Source organism: Gadus morhua, chromosome 1 (assembly GCF_902167405.1).
Source record: "Gadus morhua chromosome 1, gadMor3.0, whole genome shotgun sequence".
NCBI lineage: Eukaryota > Metazoa > Chordata > Actinopteri > Gadiformes > Gadidae > Gadus > Gadus morhua.
In genome coordinates, this window is record NC_044048.1 from 10,384,118 (window position 1) to 10,408,022 (window position 23,905).

Consider the following 23,905-nt stretch of genomic DNA (forward strand, 5'->3'; position numbering starts at 1 on the left):
TGATGTGTAATAGGATAAATATGAATCATGCCATGGTTTCAAGTCTGGGTAAAGATTTTGTTATGAATAAAATCAAAACACAACATTGCAATGTTTGCTGCAAGTATTTTTTATTTGCCAGCAAAATGAACAGTGTAAAAAGTGGAAATAAGCTTTAAAATATTTGACTGTTTTTGGTCAAGATAAAAAATATAGTAAATATCTTTCTCTATATATATATAAAGACAAACAAAGAGAGGAGGGGCTGGGAGCATGCCAGCCGGGGACTCCATCTCCTGGTGAAGGACTATGTGAGTGCGTCGGCCGGCTGCTGGACGCTGGGCTGGGCGGGGGCGGGGGGGCGGGGGGGAGCCACTGGAATCTAGGAGGAAGCGGTCGGGGGGGACGTCGGAGGGGAGGCTGCTGTCGTCGTCGCCTCAAACCTCCCCAAATCACTGCTTTCACTGAGCTGTCTCTTGCGGACCATCTCCTGAGCGATGCAGGTGATCTCCCCGTTGGTGACCGTGTAGACGCCGTTCCTGAAACGACACGGGAGGACACGCGGTCAGTGTCAACAGGCGGATCTCTGGAATCAGACAAGGTCCTTTTTTTTTTTTCCTCGATTCCAAAACACTGCAAACTCAAACCAACTTACTTTTGAGAGTCGGAGCCGTTCTGCATGGCGGTCTGGTTCTGCTTCCCGAAGAACAAAGAAGACCACCAGTGACCGGAGTCCTGTCTCGGCAGACCTGAAATAACAGAGCGGACCACAGATAAGGCTCAACTCAAACACCGGGCCGGGTTGAACCCAGATATGACACAGATATGACCAAGTGCCGGCTGACTGGACTTGCTGCCTACCTGGGTGGTGTGGAATGACCTCGCCGCTGTACTCTGCGCTGCCACAGGAGCTATTGCTGGAAGTGGACCCTATGCGCCCTGAAAACAAGGTGGGGACACATTTCCCATCAGCTGAATGTTCTGGTGCACTCGTATAATAAGGTCAACCATCATCCAGAGAAAGGACGGCACATACAGATTGGCCGGGAATAATAAAAAGCAAACAATTATATTTCGCATAAAACCAGTCTTGTTAAACCAGACTCTCAGAGCAGTAGAGCATGATAAAATGGACGCCTTGTCACTCACTTCTGTAGTAATCGTGAGTGGCGATGAGGGAGCCAGTTGATGGAATTGCTGCCATTTTGTCCGACCTTGTTGGTGTGAAACCGCGTAAAGATGGAAGACTGAGGGGGAAAGAACAGAATGATAGTTTATTAATAACACTGTGGGGGAAATAAAGTTGCCACACTTGTCCTGTGGGGAAAACCTTCACAGTACAAGGTGCGGCCAAATACTTGATCTGCTCATCATTTCCCTCTCACTCCTCAGACATATGGAGTGCATCCCCAGCCGCCACCAGGGAATCTGGTTTCTCCTGACTCAAATAACTGGACTGTGTGTGGATTCAGTGAACGCCATGCCACCTCTCATGGACTCGTGCTGCATGAAGCAGGCCACGTTGCCATGGCATTGGTTCAATGGTCCATGGCTATTCAGTCTTGTCATTAAAAATAACTATGCCATTGCAAAATATAATCTTGATGATTTAGGTGTGGAAACTCTTAATAGAAAATAGTAATAGTAATACTTTTACTATTATGCTATTGCTATGCAATAATTTAATACTACTATATTTAGAATTTAAGGATGTATATTTAAAGATATGTGAATGTTCCATGCAACCTAATGTTAACTGTAAACTAGACAGAGGCTTAGTTGTTCCAGACAGTTTAAGGAAACAACAGCAGGTGAGCTCCATATGGCTCTGGGCATACCTACTTCACAGGCATCCCAGACGAGATCAACAAAATGACAAAAACATAGGGCTATCTAACTGGTCGGCTGACTGGTCTGTCTGGTTCCCTTATGGTAGCGGTTCAGCTGAAGTCTGTGTTGGAGCTCTGCATTCGAATAGTTGAACTTAGTATGTGATCATATAAATAAATACTAACATAGTAGAAGCGTACGAGCATTCTGAATAACATGTAGGCTATACAGGGGTCATATATGCCTGCACAATTGTTACTGACTCCTAACATAAGGAAGCTATAGTGAATAGAGAATAGTGAGAATAGTCACTGGCCACACTAAAGAAAGCCAGATAGCAAGAAAAAAAAAAGAGTGATCCTTACCTTTTGGTTTTTACTACGATGTTTTGAGCAGAAACGGCGGTTAAGGTTCGGCAGGCAAAGCTGATGTTCAGATCTACTGATTGTTTTTATGTCCCATTGGTGGGCACTGTTTGCACCTTTTACTGTCGTTCTACTCGGTCCCTGTGTGATGCCTGAGCCTTGATCGTCACTCGGGTTTTATACCAGTTGCATAAACTCGGACGTGGGGCACGTGGAGGGCGCATGGGCGGTGGGAGGGAACGTGGGCGGGGAAACAGTGTTCCAGGAAAACGTGTTACTGGTCTGGTCCCATGGCTGGTGAAACGTGCAGCAGCTCAATGTCACAGCTCGCTTTGGATTTAGAAAATCTTTTAAATCCAGTTGCCACCCTCGTACGAGAGCTGGTCTGCTGCTCTGCTGTAAGTTGTAGGACTAAGGGGGTCTTTATAATGAGCCCTTTAGTATAGCATAGGCCTATTCTAAGTTGTATTTGATTAACACTATGTGACAATTCCATTTATTTTATTGGTGACATAAAAATGGGAAGCTCTCGGCGTAGGTGAGCTCCAACATTGGAGTCAGCCCTTTTACTGATTACAATGCATCATAACAACCAATGCTGCATCCAAAACCTACGATTTTCTTTTCATAAAAATACATAAAATGTTTAATTTGAAAGAGTTAATATAATATGCCCTATATTGTTAATAATTATATCTTTAAATAGCCATACAATTACAAACTGCATTCACTTAGTTTCGACTTCAAGAAGTCACAAAATGCCGTTCACTTTTCAACCAATTTTAATTGAAAAATGTGAAAGTACAAAAAATACTTTTCGGTCAAATAATGTATTAAGATGAATGGGTTTACACTAGTTTATTTAACACATAAGAGACCCCCCCCCCCCCCCCCCCCCCCCCACACACACACACACACACACACAAACACACACTCCTTCATATATATTATTGACTAATTAATATACTGTTCACTTATAATCTGAATGAACACTTTTAGAACCTCCGATTGTTAGCTGGGATGCAGACAACGCATCAAGGAGATTATCTCAAAACAAACAGTCCATCCTCTGCTCCGCTCTCAGAAGGGCCCGTCCCTCGAGGTGCGACGGGAAGAGGGCCTCTCAAACCCTGACGTGTTTCCTCCGTCTCCTCGACCACCTGCCACCTTATCCTGAGGGAGTTACAGTGAACCGTGACGAGAGCTGCTGTTTATGCATACACACAATACACTGTGTCTGTTTAAAAGGCCTTAAAACTGACCTTAACACTGCCAACCATTTCTTCAAAAGACCTGAAAGTCGAGGAGGGTCTACATGGGATAAATACAGATATGTATCATGTTTATGGCGAGTTATTTTATCCACAAGAAAAGTGAAATACCAAATAAGCATATGAACATAATTGTCCCAGGGACTCCTGATAAAATAATTGTGCTCTAAAAGAACATTGATTTGAGACGGTTAAACAGTTGCCCTGAGCATTCAGCATTACCTCATGGCAGGAACACTGATGCTGTGGGCCAGGGGTCTGTGTGGACGTGAGGGAGCACATGGAAAGACCAAGACACAAAACAGGGATAAGCAGTACAGCAGCCACCGCCGGATCAACATCAACAACAGGCCGAGAACAAGGGCACTGGACTACGTCAGCAGAAGACAACATCATTCTGAATCACAGCTCTGTTGGGATCGCAGACACAAGATACAATTTATATCCTGGTCAGAAAGGGCACTACAAAACATAGATAATACTACAGTCTATTGCATATTACATCCATGATATGTAGGTTACATAATATACTTTGTATATAGCATACATAATATAATATTAATAATACATATATATATATAAAAAATAATAGATTAACCACTATCTTCATAGTAGTACACAATGAGGTAAATCCTACCGGGCTGAGCTGGGAAGGGCTAGAGTTCTGATTGGTCAGCAGCATTAGGGAGGAGAGAAGGACATGACACATGAGTTCACAGACTCCTTCATCAGCAGCTTCGTCCCCATCTGAGTCGAGAACGCCACAGTCATAATGCCATGTGGCGCAACTTCATATGCAACCGTGTAATGAGATTGGCATGAACTTACTGGCTCAGCCAACATGACATGACAGGATTAGTAAGATGAATCGTGAATGAGAGACACAATGGGTCATGTTGGAGTGGAGACATGTGTGCTTGTGTGTGTGTGTGTGTATGTGTGTGTGTGTGTGTGTGTGTGTGTGTGTGTGCGTGTGTGTGTGTGTGTATGCGTGTGTGTGTGTGTGTGTGTGTGTGTGTGTGTGTGCGTGTGTGTGTAGGTGTGTGTATGTGTGTGTGTATGCGTATGTGTGTGACTAAGAACAAAGTGAAATGTTGAAATTATATTTGAAGGCTTGTGGGGTTTTAAACGTTATTAGTTTGATGATACTGAATAATGTGACTGCATTCAAAATGAAGTGAAACTGGAAATACAGGCACTGGTGATGAGAGCACTCTCAGCACCTCATATCTGCAAGCCTCCTGGTGATGGAAACTCCCACAGTAGACAGAGCAGCAGTGGTCACCTGGCCGGCATAGGAGAGCGACTCCTGGGTCCTCTTATATCTATACACACCATGCAGAAGATAGGGCTCAGTGGGGCGCGAACCAAGGAAAGTTCTGATACTGGTGTGAGGAGGACATGGTGAACACAAACCGACAACACACACACAAACGCACACACAAACACACACACACATTTGGACACACACTCGAACCATGCACAAATACAACTTGCTAGTTATACATTTACATTTAGGGCATTTAGCAGACGCTTTTATCCTAAGCAATTTACAATAAGTGCATTTTTCAAAACAAATAGAAACAATATATAGCTGTTGGTACATTAAAGATATTTATAGAAATGTGTAAGCATTTACAATTTCTAGGTTAACCATTCCCAGTATTCAACAAAGATAGCTAGGGTAAGACGCTACACAATGATAGGTAATACCCCAGCTACTTCTGCTCAGTGAGGCTATTGTGCTATTAACAGGACACTGATCCAATTGTACCTTAATCCTATCACCTGTTCCCAAGGGTTCACAGGTTACCAGCCCCAGTAGAACAACAAGATATGATGTCAAAACTCACGCGTTGGAGTTACTGATGTCGTCTAAAGTTGTAGCGGCTGTCATATATCTGTAAAACAAATGCAAGGTTTGCTAATAATGTAACATATTAGTAATCTATTATTTAAAGTTAACGCATCCAAACCACACCAATATATGAGATATAAACCACGACAGGCTGTCCGTTTATTGGAAAATAATAATAACGCATGGAACGTTATTGACCAATCAGAATCAGGTATTCGACCATGCTGCGTTATAAATGTGATGATCTGTGACCGGGTCGTGTGCTTACGGGGTGGAGGTCTGCACGTCTTGCCATCCCTTGGCCAGGTTGTTCTTGATGCTGTTGAGCGGCGTCGTGCCTAGTTGTCTCCTGATGTCCATTGCATATTTCTCTTTTGCCAGAAGAACCTGTCGCAAAGTCTGGATCTCATCTTCCACCTATACATCACTCAGCAGATATAAAGCCATGTTATTTATTACTCAGCAGATATAAAACCTTGCTATGCCCAACTCAGCATATATAAATTCATGTTCTTCAGCATTTGCAGATGGAATGGAAAGAAATTATATGTGGCCTGTAGTAAAAATGCCTTGCTATGCATGAGTTTGGGCTCCAGCCATTGTCCATGGTATTGTCCCAGTGTAACTTATATGCAAACCTTTATGGACACGCTACATTGTTCTCATCTCCACTAGTTTGGACCCCAGGTCGATGCACACCCCACACTATGCCTTGCCAACTATACAAACTATACCTTCCTCTGCACTTCTTTATCTCTATAAAATACATTTTGGATGACGAACGGGCTGAATCTTGTATTGCAACTCTTTCCATGGCCATGCTCTCTCAAAACATTGGCTTATTTATATTGTCTGATGCATTTTTCAACAACAACCCTTCGAAACTAGTATCATAGTTATAAACTATAATTAAGACAATTCAATAATTATTACCCTTGTTAACTCAGCATTCAGCTCGTCAACGTCTTCTTCTGTTAGATCAGAAGATCTAATCGTTGTCCCCGGATGAATGTGCATCGATGGGTTACCACCAAAACCTGCAAGCATATTGATTACATTGACTATGAAAGATGGAATTGCTATCGGCGACCGACGTAGGCTATCGTGGTAGGAATACACGCAAGTTATACAGGTTCAGTTTAGCCATGAAAACATCAACAGTAGCAATGATGTTCTATCATTTATAGCACTTTCTTTCGCAGAATAATTAGAATAATTCGTAGATTGTGTAATAATATTCGCGTGCAACGTGTCGCTATCCCTGGTGCTGAATCCTTAATGAGGGCTGGATAGCCGGAGTGCTACGTTACCTGTTGACACTAATGGAGCTAGCTTAGTTTTAAAAGACGTTTGGGTCACACATATACACGGTATTCGTTTAACTAACGATACACTGATCTATGTGCATTGTAACCAACGCTTAACTACCGACACATCTTACCTTGCCGGTTCATTCTTGATACTTTCACTTGACGTCTTCGAACAACGCAGAGGCTTACAAATGCTGCGTGCTGCTACTGTCCAATCGCAGCGCCCCTCAGCAAGGGTTGCCAGATTGGGCGGAAAATCGGTCCCAATCTGGCAACAATGCTCATCCCTCTGGGTACTGGAGTACAGACTCAGGGTGATCAGACGAGTCAACATGGTTATAACAACAGAATCAATACAACACAAAATAAATACTATAATAATATGTAGATGGATTTTATTTAGTAAAAAGAACATGATAATACAACTCATTAAAGCCCAGTCCAATTAAAACCCTATATCAGACCACCGAGTCATTGTATAGTTTAGTTTGGAAATGCAATTTATATTGAGTTATAAAATGATTCGATTGTTAGGCTATTCTTTTTCCTTTTCTTTTTTTACATTTCCTATATAGTTTGCTATTAAGAAGCTCATATCCTGGTTTACACTAAGCACAATATATAAATTGTAGCCTAGGCCAATTATTATAAGACCAATTGGTATAAGTATGAATTGTGATATTGGGTGTTTGTGATGAAAGTAATGATGATGTTAAAAATTATGGCGTTGGTGGTGATTAGGATAGTTTATTTTCCGGATAAAGCTCCACTGCAATGGTTATGAACAGCATAACCATTGCCTGGCCACTATAAACTAACATGGCTAAAAAGCCAAACCTCTTTCTACTGAACGTATCTATGTTTGTAAAATAATAATAATAATAATAATTCATTGAATTTATTTAGCGCTTTTCTAGACACTCAAAGACGCCTACAGTGATAAGTGATAAGATGAGGGGTTGTCTCCATCTGCTGATTGAACCTAGCCTTCACACGGGTGCTCTAAACCTTATCTTTTGCCAAAAGGAAATTACTCCCAAAACATATCGACCATTGTCTATAAAAACAACCATCTACTCTTTGATTGTTTACATTTTCAATTTGGGTTTTTCTGATATGACTCACTTTGAACAATTTGGATCATCATTGGATTCATATTATTATTTATTTTTTAAAATATATAAATAAAGTGTATTACAACTGAATCCCTATCAGAAATATAACTTTCCTTTTAACTTATTGATTATGTTGATCTTTTTGAATTAGTATGTTTGTTTTTTTAAAACTATATTATAACAAAAGGACACAAGCCAAAATGTTCAGGAACATTTACTCAACAACAGCAAATCAGATCAATGATCCATATGTTTTCTTTCAGACACACAGTTACCATGCTACAACATAAACGTCAAGAAATATACACTTCATATGAGCAAAGTGTATGTACAAGCAACCTGAACCATTAAACAATGCCTTGCAAAATGTAATGGCCAAATTTACAACACCATATCACTTGAAATCATGGCCAATTTTCATCCATAATGTGACAAATAATGAAATAAACAATACTCAAAAAATGCATCATATAACCATTTCACTATCTTTACACTATATATTTTGTTTTATGGAACCATTTTTACTGATCATAGTTTTTTTGTTGCTATCTGAACACACATTGCATTCAATTTAGAACAGTTACAGTAGCATTTCCACTATCTCAATGAAAAGCCATGACAGGTACATCAATGTTATATCAGAGTTAACAGGAAACCTCATAAACGGGCCACAGAGGTCAACACCCATACTTTTAATAGCAGAGGGTAGGCAATAGGAGTTTACCCATCGTAAACTAGTAGAACACATTATTAACAGGTATGAAAGAGACAACAGTTTGGCATCTATGGAAATTTGTGATAATGATATATATGCATATTCAATGATATCTTGTCATTCTATTCAGAGCTGCCTGTAATGCTAGCTCACACATAACATGTACTGTGAGCATATGTGTTTACAAGTACTGTTATAAATCAGGAATGATAAACCATCACAGCATTGTAATCAAGTCAAAGTTAATTCATTTTTAAAATACAAAAATAAGACTAGGATGACGGTAATTCTCAACCACGGACAACAAATCCTTACAAAAACATGAATGTAAGGTTATATTATTTTTTCCCATCTACAGTCTTTACCTTACTCCCAGACAAAAGGTGAAATTTGGAACTGACAAAATGCAGTAAATACAGCTTGAATCAAATCAAAATGACCTGTACAGTAAACCTGTGTAGACAATAATATTAATATTCTTCTTAATCTTCAGATCTTATTATAACCGCTCCATATAGTGCTGGCAAAGTAAAGCAACACCAAATAGATGCCAACTCATCCAAAGAAACACACCTTGTTGTGCTGCAATGAAGATTGATATCATTTAACAGAAACATGGGAGAGGAAGCATCTGTTTACCACTGGGCTAGCGAGATCTTACGTGTCTTAAGGATGATGAGCAAATCACTGATATGACAGTATAACTGAAATTGTGCCAACTGTTATTTTAACCTTAAAAACACACTCCCAAATTTAAAATGTACCAATATAATGGTTGACAAAATTATATGGCAAATCCTGCTGTGAAAACAGTACTTCCCAATGGTTTACACAGGAATTTATAAGGGGGGACTGACACTGGTCGACTTAAGTCTAATTATCTAGCTTAACATCTTTATTTCTCACAATAAAAACAAAGTTAAGGGAGCACAGTGAAGACAACAAACACAGTGCCTCAGGTAACAGGTCCGACAATGGCATGAGTTAAGGACGACAATGAATAAATAACATTATGAGTTTAAATTGAACAATCCGTGAATAAAAGTAGATTCTATTCTTGGATGGTGACCGATGGCACAAACCACCAACGACAATAAGCTTTACACCTCCCTGAGCCAATCCTCCCTCTATTCGTCTTGCATTAAAACATCAACCTCACCTTACGTGAATGACACTCATATTGCACAAAAATTGCCTTGCGTTTCTTTTCTTTAAAAAAAAAAAATCACAAATGAAAAACAGGAAATGGAAACAGTGGTTGTTAAACAGTGCATGCATTCACACCATATTCAAAAATGTAGGACAGAGACGGGGGGAGGCTAGGTAAAAGGCGCAGAAATACAAAAGAACGAACATAAAAGGAAGCAATCATTTCTTTCTATCGAGTTTGGGGTGTGTGGGGGGGGGGTTGGGGATTGCTAGTAGAGCAATCAGGGATGGTGTGAATGATACGACTTCATTAGTTCCTTTGGTGGACCATGCTGGCGTGTCCCTTTCCTGGTGCAGAGCACCACTCTCCAAAGTTGAAACAGATTGGCCCTCTCTCTTTTATCTTGTTAATGTGGAACAGGGAAGCAGGCAGGACCGTGGGCCAAGAGGAAGACAGGTTAGTTAAAGCCGGTGTCAGTGTGGTAGGTTGAATAGTGACCGTCCGACGTCAGCTGAGTCGTCTCTGTCGCTGACGGCTGCAGCACGATAGGGTCACCACCAGCCTCTGTGTGAGAGACAGGAAGAAGGTAAACCCCCCCCCCCCGACGTCAGTATTAACCAGTGTCTGCACATTGGCAGCCGGTGAACATACGTTGACGAGAGTGGGAATGGAAAGGATTTAACCTCTCTCGTCGGACTGCAACTGGGCCTCCAGGTCCTCTGGGGAGACGTAGAACTCCTGCTCCTGGCCCTCGGGGGGCCGGGGCTTGCACTTCCCACAGCAGCAGTTGCAGCAGCAGCACAGACAGCAGCAGAAGTAGCAGCCGGTGGCCACGCCACAGCACACAAACAACGCCTGAGGGAGGAGGGGAGGAGGGGAGGATTCAAAGGGAGACTCAGTATACATTTCCCCTGTGTAGGATGGTTTTGTCGCTATTATTATTAGTAGTAGTAGTAGAAGTCAAAGGTGGTCGTTGTAGTAGTAGTAGTAGTATCATTATTAGTAATAGAATTATAGTAGTACTATGACAACTCCTCCTTCGGAACTAATACTGTGTAAGTACAATAGTCGGAGTAGTAGTATAGTAGGAGGAGTAGTCATAGCAGTAGCAGAAGCAAAAATAGTAGTATTAGCAGGAGGAGTAGTCATTGCAGTAGTCCTAGTAGCAGTAGTAGTAGTAGTACTAGGAGGTGTACTGAATTGGCCGACCCAGGAGGAATTTTTCTTACCTTTGCCCACCAGCTTGACAGGACAAAGTATGTGTTCACATTCTCCTCCCCAAACTGTTCGGCCACATACAGTCCCAGAGAGCCATATTTGTCATATATATTACGCTTCGTCGGGTCGTTGAGAATTGCATGAGCGTTGTTAATCTCCTTGAATTTGTCTACAGCCTCCGGATTGTCGGGATTCTTATCGGGGTGAAACTTCAATGCAAGTTTTCTGGAGGGAAAAAAATGTTCAATTTTTATGCTTTTAGTATTAGGTGTGATAACCTGGATAATGGTGAACATTGTAAGTTTGACGGAATGGCTTACCTGTAAGACCTCTTGATGTCATCAGGTGTGGCTACTTTTTCAACTCCTAACGTGAGGTAAAGAGATTCACCAGCGGTGGACAGAGACCGTTGCCTCTGCTGTTCTGCTGTCATCGTGTCTTAAATCCACAATCTGGACACAACAGGAAATAAGAACAGCTTTTAAAACGTGACTATAGCATTGCGTCACACCTAATGCCCAACCGACCATGAAGCGCTAGGCCTATGATGTAGTGTCTCAAAATATATTTTAATTTGTAGGCCTACAGTCAATTATAATTATCTTTATAAGCAGAGAGAGAAGTAAACAGTTTACAACAAAATAAATAATTTCTGATTAGCACTTTAATCATGCCTAAATGAAAAAGTCCAATGTCATGGATTGTATATCAATGGTCGTCGTAATTTGCTAAAAGCTACCTGGCTAATGAAGGCTGAATTGGCCTTAAGGCTCTTTAGAATGAATGGAGCTAGAGTGATATTGCGAAATCTATTTTCTATATTATTCTGATTAAACACAATCAATTCAGCTCCTCAATCTCGTTCTATTACATACATGATAGTGTAAAGGATCCAATTAGCCTACATCATGGAGATTGTAAATAAACAGACAACATACCAGGAAAACTGTACAACCAGATACTGCAAGCGCATCGTTGACATAAGGCCAACAGGCATGCCGATATAGTGCTACGTGCTATATCATATATCCAGAAATACACATGATCCCTAAACGATATATTTTTGATGGAGCCGATTAGGATGTCCAAATACCGTCAATCTTTCTAGCTTTTAACCGTATTAGAAATAGGACATACTCCGTGCTAAATATGCTGCAAAATGTGCCTTAATCATGTGTAGCCCGATCTACATTATCTATATGAAGGATTAAGGTTTGAAAATGCGATGCTTGAAGCATAATCTCTGCAGCAGCAGCAGCATCAGCATCAGCAGCAGCACTGCTTTTGCGCACAGCATCCATGTTGATTTGCTTTATGGCCTGCTCTTCATTTAAGACAGGACAGGGATTGTCAGCATTATCGTTCAAGGACATTGTGGGAAGGGTGTCAACGAGCAAAAATACAATCTATGAGGAGGCGATCTTACCTTTCAGTCGCCTCTAACACGTAGAAGAATATTCCTGCAGCCTATTATTTCAGCTATAGGCTAGTGCTTCTCTAAGGTTGCCCAGCCCACTTTCTAATAGATTCCCAGCACACACACAACCATGGCCAGCTGCAGCAATACATAAGCCCCTCCCCCCATGACCCCACCAGGCATAGCCTATGCGCAGAGCCGTAGAAAGATAGAGTTGCGTCAATGGAGGGTCCAAAAGCTCGCAGTCACGTGGTTCACGCAGCTTCAGATGGTTCCAGCGGGTCATTTGAACCAGTGGAAGCTGTGCATCCATTTGCTGATTTAACACGAAACTACGTCGTTTGGTAACTAGTGTACCCAAAGCAAATATATCACACGTTTTGCAAACCGACCTGCTGGTCAGTAGCATTTCATTTTGGGGTAATAATATAACTCAGATTGAAGATTAGGGTCATGGGTTTAATTTCTAGCCAACGTTGTGCTGCCTCATCTAGTCAGAATCTTAGTATCAATTACATTTTTCATTAAAATATCAGAATGTAATAATTTAATATAATTCCATCCAGACTGAGCCATGGCGTCTCCAAACGCTCTGAATCCAACTGTTATGTGCTGCACATATTATGTTCAAGGTGTTGCCATTGAAAGCTACATGTGGGCATTCTATTCAATGCATAAACTCCAGTGTAAAAGCCAACCACTTACTGTTAACAACAACATCCTAATCACCTCTCATTTCAAAAGTTTAGCCGCTAATTGAGGTGCATTAATCATGAACATAGAGAACATGACTACATACAAAGATGTTCCCTATTGTGAGTCTATGATAAGCTGATCTACAGGGTGCCAGATAAGAGGTAACATGACTATAAGTATAGCCCACCTTATTTCAGGGATATTTGAGGATAACGTGGGCAGAATTAGTATCTTACAAGACGTGGGTGTTATGGCCCGAAGACAAAGCATGCTTTTTTTGTATGACCCATCCCCAGCTCCAGAACCAAAACCTCATTCAGACCAGAATGGAGAAATGCTTAAGCCTCTTTTCCACCGAGCGGTGCGGTTCGTGTTATTCACCAAGCTTAACAATGGAGTGGTCAGATCCAGGTTCCATTCTTCAGCTTCACCACACATATATAAATGTGCATATTCACAAAGCTTAGCAATGTGATTGGATCCAAAATAAATACTATATGCATAAGAAAACATGAATACGCACTAAATTTAACAAAGTACTGATCTGATCCAGAATCAATGCTCAATCTTTACCAAAATAAAAAAATAATAATACTCACTTAGCTTAGTGATGTAGTGTACTGTGCTATGGCTGCTATTCTATTGATTTCTGTTTGCGTAAGTAAGCCTTTAGTAAGTTCTAACTTACTATGTGAGTGACTTGCCACTAACTTATCTCACCTTTTATTATAGAACCAGACCATTTCGTAATAGACACAGTGTCCCTCAAACCAGCTAATCTGACTAAAGAAGAGTCTTACAACAAAATGAGTGGAAATAGGCCTTTATTTAGCAAAGAAAAGTGACAGAATGGTCTCCCCTATTAATATAAAAATTAAAATAACAAATGCAATATACCCTTATAGAACCACCTATAACCATAATCTAACCATAACTACAATCAGAAATAAAGCATAATAAACTATCAGGGCATCAGGGGTTCTCATATGTAGGTGTATCCAGATGTATCTAATACATATCCTTTCGGTAATACAGATACATTGAAATTCATAGTGATTTTGCAGTCTTAAAGCCAGGAAGAGTGTATTGTGCAATGCACAATACACTCTTCCTTGCTAAAACTGCCCAACAAGGCTCATTCAATCTGGCTCCCTAATCATCCCTGTATAATTGGTTGATTCATTAATTCCCTCACTCTCCACCTCAACCTGGTTGGCTGCCGGGCATCACCCAAGTGGGTGCTACACACTGGTGGTGGTTAGTGAGTTCCCCCCCTTCACTGTTAATCACTTTGTGTACTTGAAACGCTATATCAATTCAATGATGATGATTATTATTGTTATTATTATTATTATTATTATTATTATTATTATTATTATTATTATTATTATTATTATTATTATATAAGCAAATAAACAATTAAACTATTGACCCTATGATTGATTGATATCATTAGTAAACTCAAACATCAGTAATATTTGAGCATTGACCAAGGTCTTGAGCCCACACCTAATGCATTTGAATCAATGAGTAGGCCAATGTCTATTGAACATTTTATAATATAGAAACAATGAATTGTTTATTGCATAATATAATAAGAATACAAAAGAAGATAAACCAAGTCATAGATATAATGTAATGATGCCATTCAATAGATTTTTATGCATGATAGAAGAAGATATGTATGATAGATATCCTATTTTATAGAAATAACCCGAATAAGTATTTGATCGGTCACCGCGCCTTGGCAACCATGACATCATTTTCTCAGCCAATAGGGGAGATACCGGCCGGGGTTCTGGTATCGCGAGATTGGACTATTATTAGCTAGAAAGGCTAGCTTGGCTAAAAGGTATATATTGGTTAACCGTAATATATATATTTAAATCATTATAAAACTAATCTTATGAATAACTTTATGTTTTGTTGCGTGCGCCTGTAAGGGTATTCGTTGGACTGTTTTACACGGTAGGTTGGACAGAAACACACAGACAGCTAACTAGCTGTGGCGTTAGAAGAGTGGAGAAATGAGTTTGTTTTGGTGTCCCAATGGATTGAAGATGAGGGCGACTTTAGATACGTAATCCCAACCAAGTATGGTTAGTCGCATTGAAAAAAAATTTCTTTACTTGCTCATTGCTTTATGTTCAGATATATTTTCTTTAGGCCAGTATGTTTAGAGACCAAGTGCGACCAAGCTGTTTCATTCTTGCTCATATTCACAATGACATTTCCACACTGTGCAGGTTTTCAAGGATGAGTTATGCCGAAAAGCCAGAGGACATCACGAAGGAGGAGTGGATGGACAAGCTGAATAATGTGCACATTCAGAGAGCAGATATGAATCGACTTATAATGAATTACCTTGTAACAGGTAAGGGGTCAGGGCTTCCCAACCATGGTTCTCACTTCACCATTGTTTACCCATATTCTTATTTTGGGGATGAGAGTCAGAGAGCTTCAATCATTTTGTTCTCTTTGTATTTTTGTTTTTTTTCAAGAGGGATTTAAGGAGGCTGCAGAGAAGTTTCGCTTGGAGTCTGGAATTGAACCCAGTGTAGACCTGGACTCCCTGGATGAGAGGATAAAGATCAGGGAGATGATCCTGAAGGGGCAGATACAGGAAGCCATCGCTCTCATCAATAGCTTACATCCAGAGTTGCTAGACACCAACCGTTACTTGTATTTCCATCTGCAGGTATGTCTACCAGTCAGGTGACAATTTACATGGGATAATTATTATATGTAGTACTATGAGATGGGAGTTATCACGTGATCAAGAGGAAGTGAGCCCCAGCTCTCCAACCCTGTGAAACTTGTGTGCTAATATGTGCTGGTAATTTCCCCTTCCCCCTGTTGGTATCATCAAAGGGTTCTCATTGGCTGTTAAGGAAAAAATAAGCTAAAGGCTTGATAAACTCAAATCTTACTTTACATATTCTTTGCATCCTAAAGCAGCAGCACCTGATTGAGTTAATCCGTCTGAGGGAGACTGAGTCAGCGCTGGAGTTTGCCCAGACACAGTTGGCCGAGCAGGGGGAGGAGAGTCGAGAGTGTCTGACAGAGATGGAGAGAACGCTGGCCCTCCTGGCCTTTGACAACCCAGAAGATTCTCCATTTGGAGACCTGCTGAACATGATGCAGCGCCAAAAGGTGAGATGGGTATCAATACTGTGGCTGCACATCATAGACCTCCACTTGGTTGTTTAGATGATTTTAATAGCAAGATATTTCTTAATGTGCAGGTGTGGAGTGAAGTGAATCAAGCTGTGCTGGACTATGAAAACAGGGAGTCGACCCCCAAGCTGGCTAAACTGCTTAAATTGCTGCTCTGGGCTCAAAACGAGTTGGATCAGAAGAAAGTCAAGTACCCCAAGATGACTGACCTTAGCAAGGGCACCATTGAGGATCCTAAGTGAAAAATTCAACAACAGCCACTCTTTCTATACCCCTAATTTATAAACAGTCAGTGACTGTGTGTTGACCAGGTAACTCATAATGTAATGCATAAAGAGAAGGAATTCTTTATGATCGTTGTATTTATAACAGGGAAGTTCCTTGGGCAAACTGTCAACAATATTTAATTCTATGTCCTTTCTTGATTCCTAAAGAGATCATTTTGAATCATTCTTTATCACCACTTCAACTTATACACACAGGCTTACATAGTATTATTCATATATTATAAAGCACCATTTATGATATAAATGTGTCTGAAATGGCATCCAATTCCTTTTATAAATACTTTCGCCCAACAAGGCTTCAGATTTGTTACAGTATGGAAGTTGGATTTCAAATGGAAATAATTATACTGTGTGGTTTGATCAATTCTTAATTATTATGATGCTGAATGGAAGATTTGTAAGACTTGCTTTTTGACATGTATAAGTGTGCTTTATACACACAATATTCAGCCCCACCCTATGATTATGGTTGGTTGTAACGTTGGGTATTGGGTTTGGAAAACTAGTACATCAGACTGGCATTGGAATTATTTCAGCTGCAATGTTTATTTTCAGTAATTGTATTTACCATTTGTTATTCGCAGTAACTTTAACAAAATGCTTGTGTGTGTGTTCACACACACACACACACTGGAAACTAGTTCTTTTTTGTTTTATTTTGAACGTTTATTCTTGCTGCTGGTATGTTTGAGCCTCGTTGTAGATATTGTTTACAAATGGTGTTCCCCATAAAGTTCACATCCCTTTTATTATTCAACATTTTTAAGAGATTTCCAAATATTAAAATAAACCAACAAAACTTGCAAATCATACTTTTATTTTTTTGTGTTTTGTTGTTTGAGCCGCTTGTTAATATTTGCATTCTGCCACGTAGTCCCTGACGTGTTTCTTCTTCACTGCAGCCTTTACAGCAAATCACCGCAGGCTGAGTTTGTCCCCACAAGTTGTACCTGTCAGACTGGTTCGCCTGCGGCAGTCTGGCAACTACTCCGCATACTTTAACAAACCTCTTCAATGCTGGAGAGAGTGCTTAGGCACGGACAGAGACAAACTGTATGTACTGAATGGCGGACTGTCGCGAGCTAGAAAATTGTAATAACACGTTTGATCTACACCTGAAGACGAAAAATAATTATACTGAGCCTTCTCAAGCGGGCAAACATTTGTGGCCCAGGTGAGTTTTCTTTGTCCTTGTTTGACTACTTTGCTGAAGTTTTACCCTGTTACATACTAGGCCTTGATTTACATCTTTATGCTCCTAGACCACTAGCTAGAAAATGGACTCTGATGCTGCTGCTTGGCACTTCGCTACTCTACTGTGCGAGGATGGCCATGCCCGTCTGTGCTGTCTCGATGGCGGCAACATTTCACTGGAGCAAGACAGAGATGGGCCTGGTTCTCGGAGGCTTCTACTGGGGCTACTGTTTAACACAGATCCTGGGGGGACACGCCAGTGACAAGTTAGACCATGATTCAGTTACCTTCTATCTTTAACTTAGCCCAGAGAACCTCAAATGATACAGCATGTCTTTTTGACCAGCGTTGACGTCAATATGTTTGGGGTTTCCTATCAAAAATCAGAGTTGGAGGAGAGAGGATCTTATTCTTCTCAACAGCCTCCTGGGCTGTGATCACAGCCGCTACGCCTCTACTTGGACATTTTCAACTTCACTCTGTGACTGCCATGACAATAGGAAGATTCCTTATGGGACTGTTACAGGGTCAGTACTGGTAAAACATTGTTCTGTCTTAGACAAAATAAATATCAATCATTTTGGGGAAGGGATGTCTTAATTAATGTACGTGAAGTCCTCAAAAATAATACATATAGGATGAATTGTATCGGTCACAATTGACTTATGTTCCCTCAAACTATCTCCCTTGTTAATGCCCCTTTAGACACATGCAAACCTTAGAGTGAGTGAGAGTCATTCTCTTGCAGGTGTCTTCTATCCCTCTGTGTCCAGCCTTTGCTCTCAGCGTGTTGTGGAAGAAGAAAGACCTTTCTTGATAAGCCTTGCCGGAAGTGGTTGCTATCTTGGGTACGAGAAATGACTCTCTCCCCTTATGCACTTGAAGAACACACAATCTTTAAATACATGCCCAAATGCATTGTTAATTTTGCAAGTATTCAATTTGTTTCAGAACATTGGTGGTTGGAGGGGCTGGTTCCCTTTTGCTAGACTGGTACGGCTGGGAGATGGTCTTCTATGCCACTGGTTTACTGGCTGGACTCTGGGCAGTCATCGTGTGGCAGTGTCTTTTGAAAGGCAAGGCATCCATTATAATTGCGGGATTGATGAATACATGTTTGGGCCGTTCCCGTGCAGTGAATTTTTGTTCAAAATGGCATCGCTCATTCCCTGCGTCAATGCTGTCAATCTAACATGTCCTGTGTCCTTTTGTGTCACCTAGGGCAGTTGCTTCCAAAAAATCTACTCTCAAGTAAGGTTTCATACCGGAGCTTCTCCAGATTCCGTTGGCTGGGCTTTCTGAAGAAGAGACCTGTGTGGTATGTTCAAAGTGCTTTCCTCCTCCTTCATCTTAACGTGGCCTTTTCGCACTCCTGTAAGAGTCTCACTCACACTACCTGCTGTCTCCCTGCCTCCCCCAGTGCCATGGTGTTCGCTCACATGTGTCACGGCGGCAGTTCTTACACGCTGCTCTCCTGGCTGCCCGCATTCTTCAAAGATAGCTTCCCAGATGCTACGGTATTACCTTCTTATTCGGTTGTAACACCTTCAAGTATTTTCCGGCAGGCTGTTATGTGGTAGATATAGTTTTGCTTAATGTCACATGGAAGCAATGCAAAATGGTTGTGGCGTGACCTTTCTCACTGTGTACTCCCTTTAGGAATGGGTGTATAATCTAATCCCGTGGCTTGTTGCGTTCCTGTGTTCCTTGTGTGGAGGATACCTTTCAGAATTCCTCAGCAACAGAGGTGCGTATTTTCCCATTTAGTTTGACAATGTTTAAGGAACAAAAGTAACAGAATCTTAAACGTGAATCAATGTTCTCTTACTTTAGGATATTGTCGGACATCTGTAAGGAAAATAAACCAGGTAACTCAACTTTACAATGCACACAATGAGACACACAATGTACATTATTTTAACTGTAAGCTGTTTGGCCACTATCTGCATTCCTATTGTATCTTAACATTACCTCAATTGGAATGTGTTCAAACAATAACTCCATTATATGTTACTCACCACCCCCATCCTGCCCATGCCTGGGGTGATTATTCCGCCCATAACCCTGTGCTCCTTTGTTTGACTGCTCAGTCCCTAGCCATGGGCCTGTCGAGTGTGTTCATCCTCCTCCTGTGTAGTCCTATATCCTTCCCCTCCACCTTGCTGACCATCTCTGCCGTCCTGGGCCTCAGCACCTTCAGCAGCAGGTGTGTAGTTCAAAGACGGCCGGTCAATATGTGTTGACCGTTGGCAATGCCCTTTCCCGTTTTGACCGGCCTGTGTTTTTTAAATTGAACATGTTTCTTGGGACATATGTGGAATGCTGTGTCCTTACCATAGGCAGAGGCTTTCCTTAAAACTGAAATTGTTTACTCATTTGTTTTCAAGAGGCTTGAGTCACATAGCTTGGTGTCATGTTTTTGACCCTATGCATACCTTGCTGCACCTTGCTGTAATTATCTATCAACCCTTGGCTGAGGATAGAACTCTACGCCCAGACTTTGCCACTGTTGTAATGCCATCCTTCTCTCAGCCATTTACTAATGCTGGTTATTAAATGTCACCTCAAAATGGTGGCATAAATTGTTAAAGGCTTTTTTTGTTGCCGAGCAGTTCTCCAGGGTGAGAATGAGCTACGCGGCTCCATAAAGACTGCTGTCTCCCAGCTGTGTAGGACAAATGTTACTTTTATATTTGCATATATATAGTGCAAATGTTCTCGATGTAGATTAAGGCCCAATCCTATTTCTACCCCTTACCCCTCCCCCTTGTTTTGAAGGGGTAAGGGTAAGGGGTAAGGGGTAGAAATGGGATTGGGCCTAAATGTTCTTTGAGTACAACTATATGCTTTTATTACATAGCTGTTCTATGTCATATTATATTAAACTCATGTACCTTCTATCCAAAGCCACTGGCTGTAACAGAAGTTGCTTATGCAGCAGGTAGGGTGAGGCATCTTGCTTAAGGGATCAAACTCACACCCTTACACCTTTAACCATTACTTGGTGTTGCTGTTGTTGCCAAGAAACAGTACAAAAGTTACCCTTACTTTGAAAACCACAGCCATCCTGCTTTTGTGAGGAATCAGGAAGCATAGCAACCTAATCCTCAGGTAATATATGTAGTCCAATTTTTATTGTATACTTTGATTGTTCTCACTTTTCTCCTGTCCATTTTGGACGATGGTGTCTGCTCTGTGAATTGATTCTACATTTACATGTGAATAATGAAATGGTTCCTAACCCCTGATGTGTTCACCAGCGGCGTGTCCGTCAACGTGCAGGACCTCGCCCCATCGTACGCCGGCGCTCTCTATGGTAGGTCATAAAGGACCTTTGTTCTTTCTTCTTTGTGTATCATTAGGAGTTTCCCCGCTTACATCTCTGACGTCTTTCATTCTTATTTGCAACAGGTTTCATGAATATGTGCAGTGCCTTCATGGGTATGTCCGAGAATTAATGAAAACATTCCTGTGAAATTGTTTGGAGAAACTATTATTAAACACTGTGTGTGTGTGTGTGTGTGTGTGTGTGTGTGTGTGTGTGTGTGTGTGTGTGTGTGTGTGTGTGTGTGTGTGTGTGTGTGTGTGTGTGTGTGTGTGTGTGTGTCCGTCTTCCTCTTAGGTGTAGTGCTAGTTTCCTTCTCTGGCTACCTGATCGAGATGAGGTCCTACGCGTTGGTCTTCAGCCTCTTGACCCTTTTAAATATCACAGGCCTCGGATTTTTCCTCCTGCTGGGAGACACCAAACGGGTGGACCTGGAGGACAACCTCAGACTCACTGTCATCTGATCCTCTCGTTTGATTGGGTATCCTATTTTTATATTATATTTTATATTATCCTATATTTATATACTTTTTTCTATAGTGAGATGAACCGCACAAATCTCAGTATTTATAAATGTCTAATATAATACATGTGTAAATGGTGCTATTCATGTTTTTTCTATGCAAGAACAACCTCAAAGTAATTGCAATGGATAGGGATTCATAGGGATTGTCATCAGGGAATATAACAATTAAGTATTTTTTATATTCCATCACCATAAAATGGAACAGAATACAATAGAAACTAAATGTTATCGCTATTTCATTCTACTGTGTCAAATGTCTACTCGGACACAAGACATGCACAAAATGCACTGACCAGTTTGAGTTTTATCAGACTAAGGCTTGCTTACAGGGATACTATTTTTTTATGCATGTTGATCATACCAATGCACTTGCAACCAACAATCTCTTCCGACGGGAGGGCCTATTGTGTTCTTCACTCTTCCTATGAAATAGAAGGTGATTCGGTCACTAGCCTCCACCAATTACGTACATTGTACGTCTGTAATTACTGGGAAGATTGATGCTAAATATTCTACGGTTTAACTGTCATCTGCCTGCTGGTCTTCACAGATGAAAGTTTCACTAGCAGATGTATGATCTGAAGAGAAACAAATAAGTGGGCGGCTTCAGCTGGCGTAATTGGGTTGCATAGGAATTCTCCTTCAGAATCAGATGTAGCACTCATGTTGTTGATTGCAGACTGGATAGTATATTTTGTTGGATTGTGTATGTAAAAATAAAAAAAGACTTCACTACTGACCAATGTGTGATGAAGTCAAAACGAAAGAATGTTCTAGTAAAATAAACTATAGATAGAATGTTATATAATATGGAAATATATATTCTATGAAAATAATATATATTTATATTGATAATAACTATACTGATAGTCTGGTTGCCAAGGGGGTTAACCTCACAGTTGGGTATAAACAAAGTTTTATTGCATTTTCTTGTTTTATATTTACTCAATCAATGGACATAGATTTGACTTAAGTAAATAATTGTATATACAGGCTGGACAGTTGACTTGAATCAAGACGATGCAACTTTCACAAATATTGCTAAAAAAGTGAACGGAACGTTATAAAACTAAAAATAATAGTTAATTCATATCTATGACACAACTTAGTTATTTATGATACATTTATTGGAAAGATATTTGACCTTGAGGTTTTGAAGGTCAAAGTGGATTACAAATGGCCATGATATATTATTCAATATTTTCTAATTGACACTCAAAGTTAAGACAACAAAGTCATAAGAACTTGCTATTTTTAACCATTGAACCATTACAAACAAATCGTTTCATCACTTTCTCAGTAATAAGAAAAAGAAAATAAAAATGACAGTAAAATTGTAGAGTACATCTCCATTTCATCGTCACTCTCATCCAAATCTGAACATGAATCAAGCTGACTGGCTGATTTAGTGTGAGGATTTTGACAGACATCATTTCCCTCACATTTACAATATGATGTACAAGACAAGCCAACCCCGACAGCTAAAATTTCCTCTCATACATTGTGATGACTAGTAAATCCGACTAGTCGATCCTGCTTTTGCCCATCCATAGTCATTGATGTTTACCCTTGGACTTACAGATGTTTCACCAGCTTTCCATATCATTTGCGAATGAGCTGAGAACATGGGGAAAACAGGATTCATCCATTGGAGGTAGAGCTTGTATTCTCGGTGTGCGTTTTTGTGGGAAGTTGAGATATTGTAGGGACACCATAGTGCGTTAAATGAGGAAGAATTTGCCCCATAGGGCAAAAAAAAAAATCTGCATTCTGTGGTTAGGTCCATCATATGGACTGATTGATCACCAAGTAAGTGCAAGCCTAGATCATGTATTTTTTTAACAAAGACATTTCCCGCACCTGAAGGGGTAAGATATTGTGTCACCACCAGTGACGGCATGCATTCTGAGTAAATCTTTACCATTGATTCTCTGCTGAAGCATTTACGTCAATATATTGCCCACCACTCTTCATCTCAATGCCACTCTTACTGGCTTCCACTTCCAGTAAAAATATCAGAACAGAAAAAAACATCTGTGTCGTCATATCGAACCACTACTAAAGTTTGGACATGACAAGCGTTTGCATTTCCTCTCTCTTTCGTTGGACTTGATGGAATCACTTATGTATTTATCAAATATGATAAAGTCTTCATGGGGTTTTACTGCAGCAGCTTCTCTGCCGTTAAAATTCTCAAATTTTCTGCAAGAGATTTTACAGTCCCATGTTTTGGCCCCTCAATGCGATGTAGCAACGTGTTCCCATCTACTGCTTCGAAATATGTATTACGATCTATCCACATCTATGTACCGACTGACTTTTCAACGTTCTGCATGCAGCCATACTCATCAAACAAAGAAGCAAGAACCGGAGATAACTCGTAGCTGAATACCTTTTCCACTGATCTATCTCTCTGGTTTCTTTGGTTCATATATTAATCCACAAATCAAACAAGGTTTCCTAAAGTCAAAC

The 23,905-nt window shown here is 40.5% G+C and overlaps 5 protein-coding genes across 10 annotated transcripts; 2 read left to right on the forward strand and 3 right to left on the reverse strand.

Annotated features, from left to right (window-relative positions):
• Positions 1-90: 90 nt before the first annotated feature.
• Positions 91-2,394, reverse strand: LOC115550377 (pancreatic progenitor cell differentiation and proliferation factor A). Its single transcript, XM_030365322.1, has 5 exons — positions 2,175-2,394; positions 1,129-1,226; positions 841-918; positions 635-728; positions 91-518 (listed from the first exon to the last, which is right to left on the reverse strand). The coding sequence occupies exons 2-5, from the start codon at positions 1,181-1,183 to the stop codon at positions 362-364; spliced, it is 384 nt and encodes a 127-aa protein (XP_030221182.1). The 5' UTR covers positions 1,184-1,226; positions 2,175-2,394; the 3' UTR covers positions 91-361.
• Positions 2,395-3,067: 673 nt separating this feature from the next.
• LOC115550339 (tumor protein D54) lies at positions 3,068-6,889 on the reverse strand. Its single transcript, XM_030365279.1, has 9 exons — positions 6,745-6,889; positions 6,237-6,340; positions 5,572-5,720; positions 5,299-5,346; positions 4,669-4,770; positions 4,083-4,109; positions 3,668-3,703; positions 3,437-3,485; positions 3,068-3,347 (listed from the first exon to the last, which is right to left on the reverse strand). The coding sequence occupies exons 1-9, from the start codon at positions 6,755-6,757 to the stop codon at positions 3,255-3,257; spliced, it is 621 nt and encodes a 206-aa protein (XP_030221139.1). The 5' UTR covers positions 6,758-6,889; the 3' UTR covers positions 3,068-3,254.
• A 1,036-nt stretch (positions 6,890-7,925) lies between these two features.
• LOC115550350 (dnaJ homolog subfamily C member 5) lies at positions 7,926-12,457 on the reverse strand. The gene is made up of 5 exons (XM_030365290.1): positions 12,238-12,457; positions 11,132-11,263; positions 10,823-11,036; positions 10,277-10,448; positions 7,926-10,157 (listed from the first exon to the last, which is right to left on the reverse strand). Exons 2-5 carry the CDS (start codon positions 11,242-11,244, stop codon positions 10,051-10,053), a joined length of 606 nt encoding a protein of 201 aa, XP_030221150.1. The 5' UTR covers positions 11,245-11,263; positions 12,238-12,457; the 3' UTR covers positions 7,926-10,050.
• Positions 12,458-14,686: 2,229 nt separating this feature from the next.
• On the forward strand, positions 14,687-17,198 carry LOC115550318 (glucose-induced degradation protein 8-B homolog). 5 transcript variants are annotated; one of them, XM_030365240.1, is made up of 6 exons: positions 14,719-14,776; positions 14,868-14,892; positions 15,171-15,298; positions 15,426-15,622; positions 15,880-16,077; positions 16,170-17,198. In XM_030365240.1, the coding sequence occupies exons 3-6, from the start codon at positions 15,181-15,183 to the stop codon at positions 16,341-16,343; spliced, it is 687 nt and encodes a 228-aa protein (XP_030221100.1). In that variant the 5' UTR covers positions 14,719-14,776; positions 14,868-14,892; positions 15,171-15,180; the 3' UTR covers positions 16,344-17,198. The 5 variants fall into 5 exon arrangements, with proteins under 5 accessions (XP_030221091.1, XP_030221128.1, XP_030221100.1 ...); XM_030365231.1 differs by having other exon boundaries at positions 14,687-14,892; XM_030365268.1 differs by having other exon boundaries at positions 14,687-14,892; positions 15,883-16,077.
• Positions 17,199-17,322: 124 nt separating this feature from the next.
• Positions 17,323-22,172, forward strand: LOC115550294 (solute carrier family 17 member 9). 2 transcript variants are annotated; one of them, XM_030365169.1, is made up of 13 exons: positions 17,323-17,562; positions 17,651-17,848; positions 17,970-18,109; positions 18,331-18,430; positions 18,534-18,658; positions 18,804-18,900; positions 19,003-19,099; positions 19,242-19,329; positions 19,416-19,450; positions 19,673-19,788; positions 20,843-20,898; positions 20,994-21,023; positions 21,205-22,172. In XM_030365169.1, the coding sequence occupies exons 1-13, from the start codon at positions 17,453-17,455 to the stop codon at positions 21,369-21,371; spliced, it is 1,359 nt and encodes a 452-aa protein (XP_030221029.1). In that variant the 5' UTR covers positions 17,323-17,452; the 3' UTR covers positions 21,372-22,172. The 2 variants fall into 2 exon arrangements, 1 of the variants encoding a protein (XP_030221029.1); XR_003977882.1 differs by lacking the exon at positions 21,205-22,172 and having other exon boundaries at positions 19,673-20,693; positions 20,994-21,018.
• The last annotated feature ends 1,733 nt before the right edge of the window (positions 22,173-23,905 follow it).

Bases quoted from the DNA above. Each gene is read 5' to 3' on its own strand.
- LOC115550339 (XM_030365279.1), bottom strand. The intron at 5,721-6,236 runs GTAATAATTATT...AGTGATGTATAG, and splicing joins TGAATGCTGAGTTAACAAGG to GTGGAAGATGAGATCCAGAC. The intron at 3,348-3,436 runs GTCAGTTTTAAG...TAACTCCCTCAG, and splicing joins AAATGGTTGGCAGTGTTAAG to GATAAGGTGGCAGGTGGTCG.
- LOC115550350 (XM_030365290.1), bottom strand. From the start codon at position 11,244: ATGACAGCAGAACAGCAGAGGCAACGGTCTCTGTCCACCGCTGGTGAA. The intron at 11,037-11,131 runs GTAAGCCATTCC...TTTTCCCTCCAG, and splicing joins GACATCAAGAGGTCTTACAG to AAAACTTGCATTGAAGTTTC. The intron at 10,449-10,822 runs GTAAGAAAAATT...CTCCTCCCTCAG, and splicing joins TGTCAAGCTGGTGGGCAAAG to GCGTTGTTTGTGTGCTGTGG.
- LOC115550294 (XM_030365169.1), top strand. From the start codon at position 17,453: ATGGCGGACTGTCGCGAGCTAGAAAATTGTAATAACACGTTTGATCTA. The intron at 18,659-18,803 runs GCAAGGCATCCA...TGTGTCACCTAG, and splicing joins GTGGCAGTGTCTTTTGAAAG to GGCAGTTGCTTCCAAAAAAT. The intron at 19,789-20,842 runs GTGTGTAGTTCA...TGTGTTCACCAG, and splicing joins CTCAGCACCTTCAGCAGCAG to CGGCGTGTCCGTCAACGTGC.
- LOC115550318 (XM_030365231.1), top strand. From the start codon at position 15,181: ATGAGTTATGCCGAAAAGCCAGAGGACATCACGAAGGAGGAGTGGATG. The intron at 15,623-15,879 runs GTATGTCTACCA...TGCATCCTAAAG, and splicing joins ACTTGTATTTCCATCTGCAG to CAGCAGCACCTGATTGAGTT. The intron at 16,078-16,169 runs GTGAGATGGGTA...CTTAATGTGCAG, and splicing joins ACATGATGCAGCGCCAAAAG to GTGTGGAGTGAAGTGAATCA.
- LOC115550377 (XM_030365322.1), bottom strand. From the start codon at position 1,183: ATGGCAGCAATTCCATCAACTGGCTCCCTCATCGCCACTCACGATTAC. The intron at 919-1,128 runs GTGAGTGACAAG...CCTTGTTTTCAG, and splicing joins CACTCACGATTACTACAGAA to GGCGCATAGGGTCCACTTCC. The intron at 729-840 runs GTAGGCAGCAAG...CTGTTATTTCAG, and splicing joins GGTCATTCCACACCACCCAG to GTCTGCCGAGACAGGACTCC.